Source organism: Candida jiufengensis (assembly GCF_024610255.1).
Source record: "Candida jiufengensis strain CBS 10846 chromosome Unknown scaffold3, whole genome shotgun sequence".
NCBI classification, from domain to species: Eukaryota; Fungi; Ascomycota; class Pichiomycetes; order Serinales; family Debaryomycetaceae; genus Lodderomyces; species Lodderomyces jiufengensis.
The window spans coordinates 481,728-502,387 of NW_026261560.1; the positions used below are offsets into that span (position 1 = coordinate 481,728).

Below are 20,660 nucleotides of genomic sequence, written 5' to 3' on the forward strand. Positions count from 1 at the left end.
CCATAAGAACCACACGTTTTAGATTTTACTCATTTATTATTTTTCAATTTTTTCAATCGTTTTACTTGTATTAATAGACTATATATTTTAATGAATATAAAATTTTTCAATTTAACTTTTTAATCTTTAATCTTTTCCCATTGTTTCTCTACTTTCAAAAGCAAGTCGTTAACATATCTAATTTTCCCAATCCTACCCAACACTAAAAACAATTTCTGATCAAATGACAACTCACCTTTTTTCAGTTCATTTTCATTTTCATTTTCATTCCCCTTGTTAAATTTCTCCCAAAAAAAATTAAAATCAATAGGACTAATTAATTTATTCAATAAATCAGAACTATAATTAATAGCTTTTGTTAAAAAATGTAAATCAGCTTCATCATAAATATAATCTTCATTAATTTCAATTTTATTAGCCCATGAATCCTTATACATATCTGAAGTTTCAAACATTGAAAATCTTAAATTAAGTGGTGTTGTAGTAGTTAAATAAGGAATATTTTGAATTACATGTGGATTTAAAACGTTTAAAATCTTGTTTATAAACCATTGATTAGTTGAATCTTCTGCTATTAATGGAGCTATTGGTCTTGATAAATTTGAATCACATTTGAAAAAATTTTGATGAGTAGAATTTTGTATTAAAAAAATAGAATTTATTTGATTATTTTGAAATTCATTTAAGAAATTTTTGAATAGGAGTTGTTTCATTTCTGATGAAATTAAACATTCAAATATACCACCTACGAAAGTATGTGGCATAAAAAAAGATATTTTTCTTTTAGCGTATTTTTTACGTCTTGATAATTTATAACAAACCAAGTTTGAGTTTTCTAAATTTATAAATGAGTTTTTAAGTTGGATTAAATTGAAATTTTGGTTTTGGTAAGTTTCGTTTTGGAGGTTATTACTTGATGTTTTAAAATTTTGAAAAGTTTCTGATTTGGATTTACCACTATATTCTACCCATTTTCCATTAGTAACTTTCTCCAAGATTAAATCTAATTTCTTTCTAATTAATTTCTTCAACTTTAATGATTTATTATTCAAATAATTTAATACTTCAAAATTCAATTCATTAGTATTTGAATCTTCATCAACATTTAAAGAATTTAAAGTTATTAATTTTTCACCTAATTTAGGTTTTAGTAAACAAAAAGGAACTGACCAATCTACTTCTGAACTTGATTTTGTTCTTATCACTTTTTGATAATCTATTTGTCCATGATTACAATGAGCTATAGTTATGAAATGCATTGATAATGGATTCTTATAACCTGATACCTTATATTGTCTTAGAATTTTAAAACCAGTAAATGGAATTAATGATTGTGGATTTGGATTGCAGATCTTATTCGATGGCTTTATTAAATTGATTGAGCTTACTAGGCTTAACAAAATTAGTAGTGATACTAATATTTGCATGATGGTTCATGTTGTTAATCGCTAATGTAAGATTATTGTAACTTAAATTTGATATGTTCAGTTTGATCTTATGGGGCTCTTTGTTTCTTTTTGAGACAACATTTTAGAATACCCCCTTATATTCTTTTCTTACACAAAACTAAACATCTTCTTCTCTCTTAAATAAGATGAGGAAAAAAAAGTATGCAGAGTAAAATCATTTTACAACCAAATCATTATTAAACACAAATAATCAAATTTAGTAAAATTGTATGGATCAACAACAACAATCCAACAAGGCCCATAGAGGTGCCACTAAGAAGACAGGTGCCAAAAAGAAACTACATCAAAATGGTCATAATGCAAAAGCATTTGCTGTAGCAGCACCAAGAAAATTAGAAAGAATGGCAAGAAGATCTCATGATGTAAATGAAAAAAAATTACATGTACCTATGGTAGATAGAACTCCAGATGATGATCCACCACCAGTTATAGTAGCAGTTGTTGGACCTCCAGGAACTGGTAAATCAACTTTGATAAAATCACTAATAAAACGATTAACTAAAACTACAATAACTGAAATTAAAGGTCCCATAACAGTTGTTAGTGGTAAAAGAAGAAGATTAACTTTCATTGAAGTTAATAATGATTTGAATTCGATGATTGATATTGCAAAAGTAGCAGATCTAGTATTATTATTAATTGATGGAAATTATGGATTAGAAATGGAAACTATGGAATTTTTAAATATTGCTCAACATCATGGTATGCCAAGAGTGCTAGGAGTTGCAACTCATTTAGATTTATTTAAATCACAATCAACTTTACGTACATCGAAAAAGAGATTAAAACATAGATTTTGGACTGAAGTTTATCAAGGTGCAAAATTATTTTATCTTTCAGGAGTTATAAATGGTCGTTATCCAGATAGAGAAATTTTAAATTTAAGTAGATTTATATCAGTTATGAAATTTCGACCTTTAAAATGGAGAAATGAACATCCTTATTTATTAGGTGATCGTATAACAGATTTAACACATCCTCAATTAATAACAGATAATCCTAAATGTGATAGAAAAGTTGCCATATATGGTTATTTACATGGTACACCATTATCTTATAAAGATGCAAATGTTCATATAGCAGGAGTTGGTGATTTTACAGTATCATCAATAGAAAAATTACCAGATCCTTGTCCAACACCATATTTTGAACAAAAAATTGAAGAATTAGAAAGAGAAAGAATAAAACAAGCAGCTGAACTGGGAGAACCATTAGCTAAAACTACAAGAAGAAGGAAAAGATTAGAAGATAAACAAAAAATCATTTATGCTCCAATGTCTGATGTTGGTGGTGTTTTAGTTGATAAAGATGCTGTATATATTGATATTGGTGGTAAGGAAAGTTTTAATAATTCAGAACAAACTGATGAACCAAGAGGTGAAGGAGAAACCATGGTTACTGATTTACAAGATGTATCTAAAACCATGAGTGAAAGATTTGAAGATGGACCTGGATTACAATTATTTTCTGGTTCAAATGTTATTAAAAAAGTTAGTGATGAAGAAGAAGAAGAAGAAGATGACGAAAATGGACTTTTATCCGATGACGAAGAAACAATAGTAGATACAGGTAGAACATCAATGAGAAAAGCAAGAGTATATGGAAAATCAATATCAGAAGATGATGAATTTGATGATATGGAATCAGATGAAGAAGAAGAAGATTATGATAATTTTGATGAAAATGGAGAACCAAAATTAGTTGAAATTGATTTCAATAATGATAAATATAATGATAAAGAATTAGAGTATGTCGAGGATTCAGCATTATCATCAGATGAAGAAGAAGATAATTCAATAAGAGCAACAGCTGCAAGATTAAAAGGATCAACTAAAAGAAAATGGGACATTAATAAATTGATATATATGACAAATATAGATCCATCAGATGCGTTAAAAAGATGGATGGGAGAAGCTGATGACGAAGAAGAAGAAGAAGATATTGAAAATGATGATGAAGAATTTTTTAAGAAAAGAGATGTTAAAGAAATTAGTGAAGATTTAGATAATTTTAAACCGAAATATCCATCACTTGATGAATTGAAAGCTAGGTTTAATGCTGAAAATAGTGATGATGAATATGAAAATGGTTATTCTATTTTAAAGAAAAGATTATTGACAGCTCCAAAGTTAGATGATGATGATGATGATGAAACTCCAAAAGGTGATGGTGATAACGATGAAGAAGAACTTTATGGAGATTTTGAAGATTTAGAAGATGGAGACGATGCTGCTGCATCTAATGGAAGATCAGATCATGATGAAGAAGATGAAGAACAAGATGATTTTGCAGATTTTGAAGCAGAAGAACAGAAAGAAGGAGAAAGTGACAACGAAGTAGAAGATGATGAAAATATGACAGTTGAAGAAAAAAGACAATTAAATGCAGCAAAAAAGGCAAAATTAAAAACTCAATTTGAAGAAGAAGAAGATAGGGAATTTGGAGCTGATGATCCAGAAGGAGATACAGAAGCAGAAACATGGTATGAATTTCAAAAAAACAAAATGGCAAAACAATTGGAAATTAATAAGGCTCAATATGAAGAAATGGATCAACAACAACGGTTAAAAATTGAAGGTTATAAAGCTGGTTCATATGTTAAAATTGTTTTCAATAATTTACCTTGTGAATTTGTTGAAAATTTCACACCTGAATTTCCTTTAGTGCTTGGTGGATTATTACCTACTGAAATGAGGTTTGGTATAATGAATGCAAGAGTTAGAAGACATAGATGGCATAAAAAGATATTAAAATCACAAGACCCTCTAATTTTGTCTTTAGGGTGGAGAAGATTCCAAACATTACCAATATATACTACATCAGATTCAAGAACAAGAAATAGAATGTTGAAATATACTCCAGAACATGCTTATTGTTTTGCGTCATTTTATGGACCATTAGTTGCTCCAAACACAACTTTTGTTGGTTTTAATATTGTTGATAATAAATCAACTACTGGAGCTTTTAGAGTTGCAGCTACTGGTATTGTTGAAGATTTAAATTCATCAGTTGAAATAGTTAAAAAATTAAAATTAGTTGGTCATCCATACAAGATCTATAGAAACACTGCTTTCATAAAAGATATGTTTTCAAATGCATTAGAAGTTGCAAAATTCGAAGGTGCACAAATTAGATCAGTAAGTGGTATAAAAGGTGAGATTAAAAGAGCTTTATCAAAACCAGATGGTTATTTCAGAGCAACATTTGAAGATAAAATATTAATGTCAGATACAATTTTCCTTAAAACTTGGTATCCAATCAAAATCAAAAAATTTTATAACCCAGTCACTTCATTATTATTAAATCATCATTCAGAATGGAAAGGTATGAGATTAACAGGTCAAGTACGTGCAGATAATGATATTGCAACTCCATTACAACAAGATTCTCAATATAAGAAAATAGAAAGAGTAGAAAGAAGATTTAATCCATTAAGAGTTCCAAAATCAATTAAATCTGATTTACCTTTTAAATCTCAAATTCATGAAATGAAACCACAAAAGAAACAATCTTATATGAATAAAAGAGCAGTTGTATTAGGTGGTGAAGAAAGAAAAGCAAGAGAATTAATTCACAAAATTAATACAATAAGAAAAGAAAAAGATGTTAAACGTAGAACTAAAAAGGATGAAAAATTTAAAGATAAATTGAAGAAGATTGCCAAGACTGAAGAATTGAGAAAGCAAAAGGAAAAAGAAAGAAAGAAAGAATATTTTGCAAGAGAAGGAAAGAAAAGGAAAAATACAAATAATGATGATGGTAATTCTAAACGTAGAAGATAAATATTAATTCAAATAAAATTCAATAAAAAGTTCAACGCATTATCATAATTTTCAAATTTGTTCTCTGGTAGTGGCATTAATCACCTACGTGAGTGTAGACCAGCTTTTATTTAAGAAGTACGTTAAGTACTGAGTGATTGCCTATTGGCGCTTGATGGTACTCAGAGCTCTCAATCTGGCCAAATATTCTGTAAATCTAGCCCCTAAAAAATTTGAGAATTTTTCAATTTGAGCCCAGACATTTCACATTTTTAGCAGATTGTTCAATCAAAAAGCCACTAAAAGATACTTTCCTTCTGACTGAAGATTTCCAGGTAGTTACAAAGTGCAATTGAACCAAGATCATGGAGATATGGTTGATGAAAGACACTTGTTCCAGAATACTACACAAAGCTAAAAACGCAAACTTCTATACAGGACGCAAAAACTTGTATGCAGTTCAAAAAGACTTTTCAATAAATTTTCATGTTTTCGATATCCCGATTTTTTAATTTTTGACTCAAAAACTTTGCTTAATATATAGATCAGTTTTATGCCAGATTTTGAGTGTAATTTGTATGGGTCCTATTTTAATAGCGGTACAAATTGATTCAATTTTGAGGTGCTTAATGGAAAATACTCAAAAGACAAAATATGAATTAATAAGTTATGACTTTTTCAAGCGATTTGTTGCTAAGTACAATCGAATCGATATTTTAACTATTCCATTGCTGAGTCTACATTCTCGGCCTTTGGATGTTTACAAGTTTTTGCTGCTGTCGATATAAACTAAAGTCGAAACTGATGTGTTTCTTGTTTCGCACGAATTTTTTAATGCTGCATCGACCGAAAAAATAGTTCAAAGCTTGCCCCGTTTGGTTGTACCGTAGCCCCAACTTTAATTCAGTTTTTCGCAAGACTAAACATCCTGGTAGTTATTGATCAAATTAAAGTGCATTCTTTATTCTCAAGAAAAATTTTGTCGACTTAGTTTTCGTATTAACCCTTCTGGTCACGGTGGTTCATCAAAAAGTATTTGAAAAATTTTTCAAAAGTGTTTTGTACATTACGCTGCACAAACAAATGAGCTGCTCTAGAAACTAATAAAGTAGGTGAGATAATGGCCAGATAATCTCCGAAATAGATACATTTTCAAATTCAGAGTGCAAAAATTACTCATCAAATATTTGATTTCTCTCAAACAAACTACTTTGCGCGCCAGAAGGAGACCTATATCGGATATTGATATCAAAATCTGAGCAGAATCAGTGAACTGTGCATCAAATTATTGTGTTTTAAAAATTGGCAAAATTGCTGCAAATCGATCAATTTTTCATTTTTTTGCGACTCACCCCTGTGAGATGTTGAAGTTTGTAAAGTTTTCAACAAAATAAAAAATTGAGTAAAGCTGCAGAGCTGATCCCACTTAATCTTATTAAAGAATAGTAGGAGAGTACAATTCAGTTATCTATTTCCTTCCCCAAGCAGCTTTCGAGCAATCATCGTGATTTGTCGATATTTAAAAATAATGACGCTGAAGGCTCAATATTACTGTTTCACCTTTTTGAAAAAGCACATAAAACACCTTGACGCTCTGCACTTAGAACGGTTATTCAAGATTAATCAAGTTTATACTCCAATGTTAAACAAATTTGCAAAACAGTGTTCTGATTCCTCAATTTTGTCTGAAATTGCAACAAAAAAATTTAGGTATTTTTGGTATGCGCACGATAACAGGTATTAACTATTGTGGTACGGAGTTTTAACATAGGGCGAAAATAGAACGAGATCGACTTAAACACGCGCTAGAGTTTATCATTAAGAAATATTATTAATATTACATGTAAATGAACTATGATACAGTACTTAAGTTGACAGTAATTCTACGAAAATGACTATTTGAGACGTGTCAGCAGTTTAATCAGATGCTATAAAATCAATAATCATTAAAACCTTTGTAAGTCTTACCAAAAGTCAGGTAGTATTACTTATGACTAAATTGGCCTTCTTTGTAGGAGGTTTATTTAAACTATTATGAAAACCTTGATCACAAATCTAGCTCTATATAGCTCATAATGAGCTAGATTATGACTTTTTAACAAAATTATGGTGGTGTATATGATATCTGAAAATAATCAGTATGAAACCACCAATACATCAAATAATTGCAATTTCAGTAAACTTAATAATCTTTGCTTATAATCCACTTTAAACAATTCTCAAGACCTTCACCGGTTTTACCACTAACCAATTCAATATCCCATTGATTTGAATTAATAACCGAAGAATCGTTTAATTTCAAATTATTAACAACATTATTTTTCAAATTCATCAATTGTTCTTTATCTTTCACTAGGTCTATCTTATTAATCATGATTAACAAATAAATCCCATAAGTTAATTTATCTTGTAAAATAATCTTGTTATATAATTCTTTAAAACTTTCTTCTAATCTATTTTCACTTAATGAATCAATTACCCATATAATTAAATCAGTCTTGTCGAAATAATTATTCCAAAAAGTACGTAACGTCGTTTGTCCACCTATATCCCATATATTTAATGTATACTCTTGATATTCTAACGTGTTTATTTCAAACCCCATAGTTGGTGATATTTCATCTATATCTTTATTTAATATTTTCTTGATGATTGTTGTTTTACCTGAATTATCAAGACCTAGAATCAAAATCCTAATTTCTTTGTCTTTGAGTTTTTGCTTTTTTATAATTGTCAATAATCCCATAATTCAGTCACTACATTATTATTGAACTATGACTTATGTTGTTGTAGATGTCAAATATTGAATCAAAGAATCAGATTATTAAAGTAGTCGCAACTTTTATTATTTTTCAATTTTGTATCAATTATTTTGCAACATTTCTTTACCATACTTTACAACTAAATAAACAAATATAAAACATGCCTCAACTTTTAGGAAGGATATAATAGATCAATAGAATAAAGCAAAATGGGCAGATCATCGAGTTCTACTCCACCAGTAGAGAGTGAGTCAAGAAAAGGTTCTACTCAAAGATCAATATTTGAATTTACGCGTACTCAAGTAGCAATTAAAGAAGAAGTGCAAACCAATGATCCTGTTGTAATAAAAGATGAAGGAGAGATAATAGAAATCAAGGAAGACGCACTAGATGAGAGTCAAATACGCGTTAAAGAGGAAGAAAATTATCAATGTATTAAAGTTGAAGATTCTTATTTATTCCCACCTATTGAATTTAAAGAAGAAATTAAAGAAGAAGTTAAAATAGAAGAACATGCAGTAACTTGTCCTGTATGTGATTTAAATATTTCAAATTTGGATATAAAAGATAAAACAGACCATGTTGATACGTGTTTAGTTAGATTCACATTTGTCGAAGAAGAAAAACCAATCACTATCAAAAGAAGATCATCTACAAATTCAAAAAGTTCAAGTCCTACTTCTACTCCATCAAAAGAGAAATCAACTACAGTAAAAGATAAAAAATCACCAAATAATAATAAAAAGCGTAAAGTAGTCAAAGAAAAAGTACGATATATCAATTCAACCACGTCAACTGAAAAGAAAGAAAAAGTGATAAAGTTACCAACAACCCCACAAACATCGACTTCAAGTTTTAAAAGAAGAGAAATTATACCATTAAAAATCATGACATTTCCCGTAGACAAAACAAAAGAAATCAAATATAGAGTAGCCGTAGATGCTTTCAATTTTGCACCACATGAAATAATAAATCAATATTTTTTAACTCATTTCCATGCTGATCATTATGGTGGTATTTCTAAAAAATGGTCCTACGAAAGGGTTTTTAAAGAAGATACTGATTTTGAGGATGAGTCCAAATATAAAAAAATCATATATTGTACTGTTATAACTGGGAAATTACTAACATTATATTTTTCAATTGATACAAAATTCATCAAGCATTTAGAAATGGATACTAAATACAAAGTTAAGAACTACCGAATGGATGGAGAGATTGAAGAACTTGAAGATGGTGGATATATATCAAATGAAGAAACTCCTGGCTTATATGTTACTCCATTAACTGCAAATCATTGTCCTGGAGCTGGTATATTTTTATTTGAATCAGTAGATTTAAAAGGTGAAAAATATAGATTACTACATTGTGGAGATTTTAGAGTTAGTATGGAAATACTAGATCATCCACTATTAAATGATTATAGTTTGGGAAGACATGAATTTAAAGATACATTGCGGTTAGACAAAGTTTATTTAGATACAACCTATATGAACCCGACATATATTTTTCCCAAACAAGAATTAGTGTGTTCTACAATTGCTCAATTATTTGAAGATTTAACGAAGCAAGAAAATAATAAGTCATCAAATACTTTATTCAATACTTGGTTTGGATATTTAACTCAGCGAAGGATAACAGATTTTTGGAATAATAAGAATAAACCCACAAATGAAACGAAAAAGAAGAAATTTTTAATACTTGTTGGTACTTATGTTATAGGTAAAGAAAGATTAGCAATAGCAATATCCAAAAAGCTAGGTTGTTTGATTTATGTTTCAAACATCAACAATAGAAAGAACAAATACGAAATTTTAAAGACTTATCAAGATTCATTCCTAGATTCGGTACTAACAGATGATGATTTAGGTTTATCTAGTGAATCAGATTGTATTGTACATTTAGTTCCAATGAACATTGTGGGATCAATACAGGAATTATCAAATTATTTTAATCATAATAGATATTATGAGAATTTTGAGAGATGTGTTGGATTAAGACCAACTGGATGGAGTTTTGCACAAAATGGAAATAAAAAAGAAGAAGTAGTTGAAGAAGAACCACTTATACCAAATACACCATTAAGTGAAATAGTCAAATTAATGACTGAAAGAACAGAATATTCACCAATGGATCACATACTATCACAATCACCCAAACCAACTACGAAAAAAAAAGTGGTGGATACAGAATTATATAGAATTTATTCATTACCTTATAGTGAGCATTCATCTTTTCGAGAGTTATCATATTTTGTTACTTTTTTTAATATTGATAAAGTTATACCTACAGTTAATTGTAGTAATGAATTTAATTGCCAACGTATGGATAGAATTATAGAGATTTGGCAAAAGATAAGAAGGATTAAAATGGGAATTAGTAATGAAGAAGATTTTTTCAATGTTAATGATTTGCTAGTGGAGAAAATTCAAAATTTGTCGCTAGATACTTTCTAAAATACAAAATGATTATATATATTAACGAATTAATATTACTCTATAAAATTTACCATCACCTATTTAGTTCTTTTTAATTTTTTGGTTTCTTTATCTTACTATGATATGATTTAGCTAATGTTTCACATTCTTCACCTTTACACTTATTCCATTGTACAACAAAATCACCATCGTCATAATCAAACTCACTCGTTGCTCCCTTTGCTGTTGACTTTTTATTATTATTCCTAAAAGGATGATCTGAACTTATAATTCTTCGAGGTACTAATATGGTTTTACTTAATATAAAAGGATGCCATTGTAAAATATGAGTTAATGCTGAATCAGGTCCGTAGGGGAAATTTCCATAATTATAATATAAATTATCTGACCAAATATCTACCAAAGCCTTTCCAGTAGGATCATTTTTTATTATAAAAGAGGTGGTTTCTATCATATCTGAAGATTGAGTTAATATTAATTTAACATTTTCAGGTTTAATCTTTTTATAAGTTTTTATAACTCCATTTCTTGGTATAAGTGGTTGATCTCTAATCATTAATTTATTTAATGAATTTTCATTTAATAATATTTCTTCAATATTAACAGTTAAATCCATAACCATACTATCTTGATCTAAATACCAAAACCATTTTGCTTCAGGGAATGCAAACATAGCTGCTCTTAAACAAAATAGTCTAACCCATTTTGATTTTTCTTCATCTTTTAATGTATCAAATGATCCTAATTGTGGTATAAATTCTTGTGCCCATCTTACATATATTCCATATTTTTGATAATGTGCATAATCTACTCTATTTTGAACAATTTTAGCTAATCCATCAACTGAATATTTTTCAAAGTCTACTGCTGTAACCAATATAACTTGTGGATATTGAGAATTTTTAGATTTATAAATTATTTTATCTTGATTTTTAAAGAAATTTTTAGCTTTCATTAATAAATCTTTTGAATTTTCATCATCTTCTTTTAATTTTTGTACAGTTGGATCAGGATTATCCAATGAATTTAAAGATTTCAATATAGTTTTATCACCAATTTTGGAACTTGTTATTAATTTTTGTGGTGTAATTTGTTTTAATGTTGGTGCATGTTCAATAGGTGGATAAATATATTTTGAATTTTGTTCTATTACAAATCTTGATGAATATGGATGTTGTTGTGGATAATGTGGTAATGTTGAACTTCTTAGTAATGATGTGATCCAACTATATGGATTAAAAATATACCATATTACTATAATTGATAATATTATTAATGGAATATTTTTTCTTTTATTTAGATTATTGAATGTATTTGGTAATGGTAGGTAAGATTGATTATTTTTACCATACCTTGGTTTAAAAGTATTCTTACTATTAAACATTGGTAGGTTCTGTTTATCTTAATGATTTTTTATTAATTCTTTGATATTGGGTGAAAATTGAAAATAAAATAATTTTGACGTTATTATTTAACAATCTTCTCTTTTAAAATTTCTAAGACAAAAACAAAGCGATCGATAAAATTGAAATTTTTCAACCGAGAAAGACAATCAAGAGAGATTAAAGAGAAATTACGAAAAACACGTTAAAATTAATTTGATTTGATTTAAATCTAACTTTATTGTACCTATGTATTATACTTTCCCACTTTCTTTATTAATCCTATCTTCAATAACTTGTAAAGCAATTTGTCTTCTTCTTTCAGCAACAGAACTAGCAACACTTTTATTTATTTGATTAACTTGTTCTTGTCTTTTTAAAGCTCTTGTATTACTTTGTTGTACTATATCATCATTAAACGGAGTAATAATAGCTAAAAATATCGCAATTTCATAAATTTGATTAAAAATTGGTGTCAAATACGGTTTTAGTACGTTGGGAAAAAACTCAACTAATTGAAAAGTATCTGATGCGTCACCTTTTATAACTGATATATCTTGATTATTATTTGTTGGTAATAAAGTATCTGATTTAATAATTTGAAAAAATCGAAGATATATAAATGATATAAAAAAACTTATAGTTGATGGAACTGCTGGATATAATGAACCAAATAAAATTGACCATAAGGATAAAATGATAAGTAAAGCAAAAGGTAAATGTTTTATTCTAAAATTAATTAATCCTTGAAATAATACAATATTATGTTCAGGTATTAATTGTTTGAATACAACTAAAAATCCAAAATAATAAGATATACCACCACCTAAAGGTGAGTTCATGTTTTTGGAATCTGATCTAGCTATATTGGATAATATAGCAATTAATACAGTAATTAAATTTGTTATTGATCCAATTATATATATAAATTTTAAAACTTCCAAATATCCCCAAAATCTTTCAACAAATTTTGAACCAATAAATAATACAATTGATGAAAATATAAAAGTGATTAATGATATTTCTGCAAATATCGAAGTTATAATACACCATGGATTATATATTGTTGAATTGGGAATTAATTGTATAAATGGAATATTTATATCATGAAATGATACTTCAAGTGTTGGATCTTGTAATTTCAAATAGTTATATGTTCTATATTTCAATATAAATAATGTTGTTGTTGTTGTTAGTAATATACTTAATAGTATCTTACTTGATTTAGGAATGTTGTGACCTCTCATTAGACTCATTTTTGTAGTTAGTTAAATAAGTTGGTTGTAAAAATGTTTACAATTCTTTTTTTTCGTAAATACATTTTAAAATCTCATGAAAATCAATGAAACAAGTTTTGATTTACGAATTAGATTGATAGATCTATTACTTCTTACTTCTTACGTGTTTTTTTTTAAAAACTCTTTTTTTAAAAATGAAATAATTTGCCTATTTCAAAAATACATCTATAAATATCAAACAAAATTATATAAAAAAAACTTACTAACATAAAATTAAATAAATATGTTAACAAAAATGTAGTGTAAGAACCCTCTCTGTTTTTTACCCTAAGAAAATTCTTTATTTAAATGGATTAGTTGAATATGCAGTAGTTCTACCAGTCATTCTTGTACTCAAATAAGACCAAGTATAAGAATGTGGTCTATTATTACCAGTATCATTATGTGAAACGTTTCTTGGTTGGAATAAACCATAAGCAATTGATCCTTTACTACCAATATTTGCAAAAATATCAACTTTAACTTGTCCTGAAGCAACTGCTGGTGCAATAATAATTACAGCAAATAAAACTAATACTGTAAAATATAATACACAATATTTTCTAACCATTCTTTTTCTTAATCTTGCTTGTTTTAATGAATAAATTGGTGGTCTGATTAATCTTGAAGGTTTTAACCAAAATAACATCATTGAATGCCATCTATCAACTAATGGAACAAATAATATTGGTAATTGACAGAATAAAATAACATGAGCTAACATAAAATCAGCTGCAAATTCAGACATTTCAATAATTTTAGCAACAAATTCTCTTGCTGGTTGAGTCATTGCCATCCATCCCATACCAGTATTATACCATTTACCAGTCCAGAAAGCAGTATTTGCTTTATCATTTTTAAATTCTCTTGTTAAACAAGCTAATGTTAAAAATTTAAATAATAATCTTTGAACATAAATCATAGTTGCTAAACCTAATAACATTCTTGCAAAACTAAAACCTTCAGTTACCCACATAACAATAAAGAAAACAATATGAACTATAACTGCAATACCATGAGCAACTCCGGCAATAACTGCACCAGTTTTTTTACAACATAATCCTAACATTGGTCCTGCACAACATGCCATTCCAACACAAACTGCTAAAGCACCACAATCAATAACAACTGGAGCTAATGCACATATAACTAATCTTAATACTGAATTAACTGGTTGTGCAGCAGTTGATCCATCAATTTCATATGGATATGTAGTAACACCAGTTTGAGCATTTATAAAAGTATAAGCAACAAATAAACCTGCAGTATAAATTAAACAAGGAATAAAATCAGCAAAGAAAATATTTGATCTATGAGCTCTTGAAGCATCACCAGCAGCTTTTTCTGAAACATCACCAACTAATTTTCTTTTGAACCCAGTAACTCTTGATCTTGAAAGTCTTATGTAACCAATCCATGAATTTCTATGCCATTTAGTATTACCTCTTGATAACCATCTTATAAAATCTCTATAATCAATAAAGAAATCTTCCCATGCAAATTGATGTGGATTGAAAATAAAAGGTGAAAACATTAATGATGATAATGAAGCCCAAAACCATAATAATGGAGCTTGCCAATGTGCAACAGTTCCAAACAATAAAATTAACATTAATCTTGCACCCATATAAATTGAAGAATCAGCAAATCTTGAATATAAAATTGAAAATGGAATTCTTGAAGTTGCAAAACCTCTACCAGTTGAAATATATCTTGCACCACCAACTGTTAAATCAGTGAAAACAGATGATGAATAAATTTGAGCAACGAAAACTTCAAACATTGGTGATAATGAAATAAAATGTCTAACAAATCTTTGGAAAGCCTTCCATACACCTCTTTCAATTAATTCTTGAACAACTAATGGAATAAAAGAAATAAAGAAAACAATGAAAATGGATAATGTATAACGTCTAACCCAATCAACTGCTGGTGCTAAATTATAACAACCATATGGATATAAAACATCAGTAACTGGAACATCTCTATCATAAGAACAAATAATTGATTCATGAGCTAATGAATTTAAATTAGCTAATACCAAAATAAATACTTGTAATGATAATTGAATAAATAAATTATTAATATGGAAACCTGGATGACCATAATAGAAAGATAAAAATCTATCTAATGGTAATTGAGTTGATAAATAATAATATTCTCTACTCAACATTTGTTCACCCATACCTGCACCAATTTTAGTTGTGAAATTTAAAATTGATCCAAAACCCATATCTCTACCTTTACCACATTGATAATATTCACAATGTTTGATTTTACCACCTCTCATCATTGCAGTCATACCAGCATAAATATCTTCATTTAAATGTAAACCCTTTTGAGCTTTTGAAACACCACCTCTTGTTAACATAAAAGTAGCATTTAAAAAATCAGGATGACCATAATGTAATTTACCACCAATTTGAGCTAAAGTTCTTGCGAATAATGTACCAAAAGTTTGTTCTTTACCAGCTGCAACATCACCTAAAACACCTGAATTTTCAGAGAAAATATATTCTCTTGCACCTAATATAGCAACAGGATCTTTTTTAGCAGTTGGATCTTCAGTTTTCAAATTTGGTGCATATGGATTAACATGTTCAACATTTAATTCTTCAAATTCAGCTAAAACAGATCTAATTTTCAAACATTCTTCTAAATAATTATCTTGATTTGCATCAATTAATTGAATATATTCACCTCTATGGAAAATAATAGCATGATTTTGATTATCAGATTTACCATCACCTAAAATTGGATTACCAGATAATTGAACTCTGAATTTTGGACGTCTTCTACCATTTTCTAACATTTCACAATGACCATCAATCAATGCGGAATATACTCTTGGTTCTTCATCTTCATTTAATGCAGGTTCTTCATCCAAAAATGCAATTTGTAAATCTGGGTAAGCACGTAATAAAAATTCAGCATTTTCCATTTCATCATCTTTAAATTTTGATAATCTTTGCATAGAAACTAAGAATCTGAATTTTCTTCTTGCCATTTTTTCTAATGCTAATTCTAAACCTTCTGGATCACCACCAAAATATTGAACTAATTCTGGATTTTCAACTCTGTATAATAATTTAATAGCTCTTGCATAATTCATAAAACCTGAAACTGTTCTGTATAAAGTTTGGGATCTTAAAGATGCCCAAATTCTTGTTCTTAAAGTATATTCTGGAGCAGCAGATTTAAAACCAATACAATAGAATGGTAAATCATCAATCTTGGATTTTAATCCATCTTCTGATAATTTTTCATTTGAATCATCATTATTTTCATATGCAGCAGTTTCTTCAGCTAAAATCTTGGTATCTTTAACAAAACATTCCCATTCAACTGGATGTAATTGTTTCAAATATTCTAATAATGTAACTCTTGAAAATTGATCATCTTCTCTAATAATTTCTCTTAATGATAATAAAATCTTTTCGGAATAATGTGGAGTGAATACAGTAAAAGTTGGCATATTATCAACTGGTAATGGTTCAGGAATTGGAGTAGCTAATGATTGAGCAAAGAAAGAAATTCTTCTTTCAGCTTCTGAATTTCTTGGGAAAAATTCAGTTTCAAAATTATTATCATCTTGTGAAACGAAAAAAGTTGGAGCTCTTAAAGTTCTTTTACCTTCAATTTCAGATGGAACTTGATGATATAATAATTTTTGAACATGATCAATAGCTAATAAATGTTCTCTATACATTGAAATAACAATAGCATTCCAAATTTGTGAAATTAAAACTTTTGGTTTATATTTAATTTCCATTTCTGTAGTTGCTAAAATCTTGGAATAAATTCTTTTTGGTAATCTTGTAAAAATATTTCTCCATGGTGTTAAAATTGAAATACCTAAATAAAATGAACGACCAATTGAAAAAATACAGTTACAAATAATGTACCACATATAAGTATCTAAAAAGAACAAAAGTAAATCAACCAAGTACATTAAACCCAAAACAATTTTAGCTTGTTGTCTACAGACAACATCACCATACCAAACTTCACCAACACATCTCATAGTCATAGTTGATAAATTTCTAATTGGATCTCTTAATGATAAAGTTAAAAAGAAATATGACTCGGTTAATTTTGCAAGGAAAACTAAAAACCATAATAAATATGACATCCACATATCTAAACCTCTTAATTTAATAAAATTAGCAGTAAAAGTTTGTGATGAAATATATCTTCTTGATCTTTTATTCATATATGAAGTAAATAATCCACCTAATGGCATAACTGCGAAAAATACTAATGTAACAATTGCAATGAAAAATCCAACAATGGAAACAGCTAATGCAGATTTGGAATATAATACTAATTTAGTGATTTTAAAAGTATAAACAACTGGAGCCAAATTGACTAAAAATATTAAAATTAAAAACATTAATCTTCTAGTTAAATGTTGAGCACCTGCCCATTCTCTTGGAACGAACATCCATTCAAAAATAGTAGCCCAAATTTGAATGAAAGCAGCTAAAACACCACCAATTGCACATGCAGCCCATCTTGATGAAGCTAATGGTTGATTATTTCTAGTTTGAACATAATTTTTGGTATATAAAGTTGGTGAATTATAAGCAGTATACATCCAATAAATTGTACCATGAATAATCCAAATTCTATTAAAATTTGTTACAAAATGTAACCATGTTCTAATTTCTTTATAAGTTTTAAAAAATACATTTGTCCATTCAACTTCTCCTAATCTTAAATATCTTTCTTCTTGTGGTATATCAACTAATCTTGTACCATCATTAAACATAATTCTTGAAATACCTTCTGGATACCAAAATAATTGATTAACATCATCATAACCAATAACTTTATTATGATCTTTTTCTCTTTTAACAAATCTACCTTCATAAACTTCATAAACTTGAGATCTTAAAAATCTATATAATGGTGTAATGACTCTATTAAGATAATCACCTTCTGGTACTGGTTCTTGTCTTTGTTGACATAATGGAGAATTTAAATAATCAGATGCTGATTTATGAATATAACATAAACATTCTGGAGTAAATCTAACTTGATTTGCTTCACCCCATAATAATAAATATAATGCAATATCTCTAACTCTTTCTTCAGGAGTTAAAACATTCATTTTAGCTTTCCATCTAATTTCTGCCGCTTCGAGTGAATAATCTCCCTCTAATTCATTAGCTAATGCATCAACATCTTGTCCATGTTCTTCAGCTGCTTTTCTTGCCTTTTTAGATTTTTTAGAAGCTTTTCTTGCTTTTCTACCAATTTTTCCTAAAGTCATATTTGCAAAACCTAAACTATCATCTAAATCTTGTTGTGATGAAAAAAACCATTTTCTATAATTTGCATTATCACCACCAATATAATCAGCATGTAAACTTAATAAAGCTTGAGCAGGACTCATTCTTGAACTTCTTGAATCTAATAAAGTCATAAAATAATCAAACATGTTTCTCATTGAATCTCTTTGAAACCCAAATTTATTTGTTAAATCAATAAAAATATCTTCAATATGTTCAATTTTTATTGGAGCTTGTGGATCAGCTGACCATGCAGGATAAGGTAAATTTGATGATAATTGAAATTGAGTTGGATCATAACCACCTGGTACACCACCATACATTGGAGTAGAAGCACCAGAAGATCTTTGTTGATTATCACCATATGACATTTGTGAAGGAGTGTATTGAGTACCATATTGATCATAACCAGGAGTTCCAGGAGTTGGACCACCATAACTGAAATCACTAAAAGCTTCTGGATCAGCGTTATAACCTTGATTATTCATTTGATGTGGTTGTTGTTGTTGATGCATATTATTTCCATATTGATCTTGATAAGAATCTTGATAATGTTGTTGTTGATTCATATCATATGGTTGTTGTTGATGATTGTATTCTTGATTATAATAGGGATCTTGATCATATTGAGGTTGTTGATAATAACCATCTCCTCCACTACTACCACCATCATTGTTGGTATGAGGTGGTATTTGTTGATGAGGATGTTGTTGATAATTATCGTATGACATCTATTTTAATGAAAAAGCGAATGTTAGTAATACAATAAATTAAAAAAACAAATTCAAATCCATTAATGAAAAGGAAAAAGATAAAGATTTTCCAAAATAAAATGAAATTGATGAATTAAAATTTTATAAAAGCAAATGTAAAAATCAATTTAATATTAATTTGTTAGTAGTAGTATAATAATAAATTTATTCTATTTTTATTGTGATATTTTTTTTTTTTTTTGATTTCAATTTTAATTTTTAATTAAAAATCTGCATAAAATTTTTTATTTAATGTCTTGAAATCCTCGAAGAAATAAAATAAATTTAAAAAATCCTAAATCAAGTGAAATTAAATCCTATTTCTGATACAAATTCAATAATTATGTAAATCTATTGTTCTGTCTTATGTTTTAAATTTTAGATTTAATTAATAATAAGGAGTACTTAATAAACTAACTGCAATTGAAACAGCAAACAAAAAATTTTATGTACTAATTTATTTATTTGAAATCAAAAAAGAAATAAAAAATTTTATTATTAATATTTTTTTTTGATTTGTGTTTTGTTATAATATTTAAATTTTGAAATTGAAATTAAATAAATTTCAATCTGTTGATAAAAAATCAAAAGTAGATCTATCAATCAATATTGAAATCTTTGAAATCTTCTAAATCTCCTAAAATCTTGAGTTCAATTGTAATTGTATAAGAAATCTAATCTCCTCAAAGAAATTGTATACCTTTATATATCTTGAATTGAATCTTATCTCCTTAATACTAAAATTTGAATTTGAATTGAAGGCTATGAAATTTTTGAGTGCTATCACACTACTATTTTAATATATTATTATTATTATTATAAAATCAATTTATCTAGATCGAATTCAAACTGACTCTCCAATCTTTTAACTTTTAACCTTTTTTCCAATTTGAAAGTAAAAAAATAATGAACTATAACATACTATCAACTAATGATTAAAGTTGGTTGTTGTAAAATCAAGAAAAAAAAAAGAGGTTGTAAAAATAAAAAATTTTTGGTTGTCAAAAATCAAAAATCAAATTTTAGAAAAAAAAATTAAGTTACAAAATAATAATATATTAATTATGTATTATGTATTAATTATGTATTAATAGTTATAATATTTCAATTATTATAAGACGTGTATAAATAAATATATTAGAAACTAATAATAATAATTAGTACACAGATATCTATCAACCGACCTTACCATTTTTATGTGTTTGATATATTACTCAAAATCATACATTTGATTAAATTGAATTTTGTTCTTTGGCTTTATAAATTCTAAATATCTTTTCACTTCAATGTTTATACTTAAATTTATTAAGTAAACAAAGATCGCGTTTATCAACTAAATTTTAAACTTCTACCGTAAATTTTTCATGGTAATATTTGTCTTGTTGTTTCCTTGATCAATTTTTAATTCAATTGATTCTTTTCATTATTAAAGTTCTCCTCTTTTCAAATTCATAGGTACATTAGATGAACTTGTGAAAAATTTAATTTTAATATGTCAATTTAAAAAAATAATAATTTATTATTA

At 27.7% G+C, this 20,660-nt stretch overlaps 7 protein-coding genes across 7 annotated transcripts; 2 read left to right on the forward strand and 5 right to left on the reverse strand. All coding sequences in view use genetic code 12, as the record gives it.

Annotated features, from left to right (window-relative positions):
- Nucleotides 1-119: 119 nt before the first annotated feature.
- KGF54_002660 (uncharacterized protein) lies at nt 120-1,427 on the reverse strand (the record flags this gene model as incomplete). The annotated part of the gene is made up of 1 exon (XM_051763164.1): nt 120-1,427. One exon carries the CDS (start codon nt 1,425-1,427, stop codon nt 120-122), a length of 1,308 nt encoding a protein of 435 aa, XP_051620031.1.
- A 251-nt stretch (nt 1,428-1,678) lies between these two features.
- BMS1 (GTPase) lies at nt 1,679-5,251 on the forward strand (the record flags this gene model as incomplete). The annotated part of the gene is made up of 1 exon (XM_051763165.1): nt 1,679-5,251. The coding sequence occupies one exon, from the start codon at nt 1,679-1,681 to the stop codon at nt 5,249-5,251; it is 3,573 nt and encodes a 1,190-aa protein (XP_051620032.1).
- Nucleotides 5,252-7,412: 2,161 nt separating this feature from the next.
- Nucleotides 7,413-7,976, reverse strand: KGF54_002662 (Arf family GTPase; the record flags this gene model as incomplete). Its single annotated transcript, XM_051763166.1, has 1 exon — nt 7,413-7,976. The coding sequence occupies one exon, from the start codon at nt 7,974-7,976 to the stop codon at nt 7,413-7,415; it is 564 nt and encodes a 187-aa protein (XP_051620033.1).
- Nucleotides 7,977-8,201: 225 nt separating this feature from the next.
- Nucleotides 8,202-10,448, forward strand: KGF54_002663 (DNA cross-link repair protein PSO2; the record flags this gene model as incomplete). Its single annotated transcript, XM_051763167.1, has 1 exon — nt 8,202-10,448. One exon carries the CDS (start codon nt 8,202-8,204, stop codon nt 10,446-10,448), a length of 2,247 nt encoding a protein of 748 aa, XP_051620034.1.
- A 73-nt stretch (nt 10,449-10,521) lies between these two features.
- On the reverse strand, nt 10,522-11,814 carry MNN11 (alpha-1,6-mannosyltransferase; the record flags this gene model as incomplete). Its single annotated transcript, XM_051763168.1, has 2 exons — nt 10,522-11,635; nt 11,783-11,814. The coding sequence occupies 2 exons, from the start codon at nt 11,812-11,814 to the stop codon at nt 10,522-10,524; spliced, it is 1,146 nt and encodes a 381-aa protein (XP_051620035.1).
- A 252-nt stretch (nt 11,815-12,066) lies between these two features.
- On the reverse strand, nt 12,067-13,068 carry KGF54_002665 (uncharacterized protein; the record flags this gene model as incomplete). The annotated part of the gene is made up of 1 exon (XM_051763169.1): nt 12,067-13,068. One exon carries the CDS (start codon nt 13,066-13,068, stop codon nt 12,067-12,069), a length of 1,002 nt encoding a protein of 333 aa, XP_051620036.1.
- Nucleotides 13,069-13,390: 322 nt separating this feature from the next.
- On the reverse strand, nt 13,391-19,114 carry GSC1 (1,3-beta-glucan synthase; the record flags this gene model as incomplete). The annotated part of the gene is made up of 1 exon (XM_051763170.1): nt 13,391-19,114. The coding sequence occupies one exon, from the start codon at nt 19,112-19,114 to the stop codon at nt 13,391-13,393; it is 5,724 nt and encodes a 1,907-aa protein (XP_051620037.1).
- Between the last annotated feature and the right edge of the window lie 1,546 nt (nt 19,115-20,660).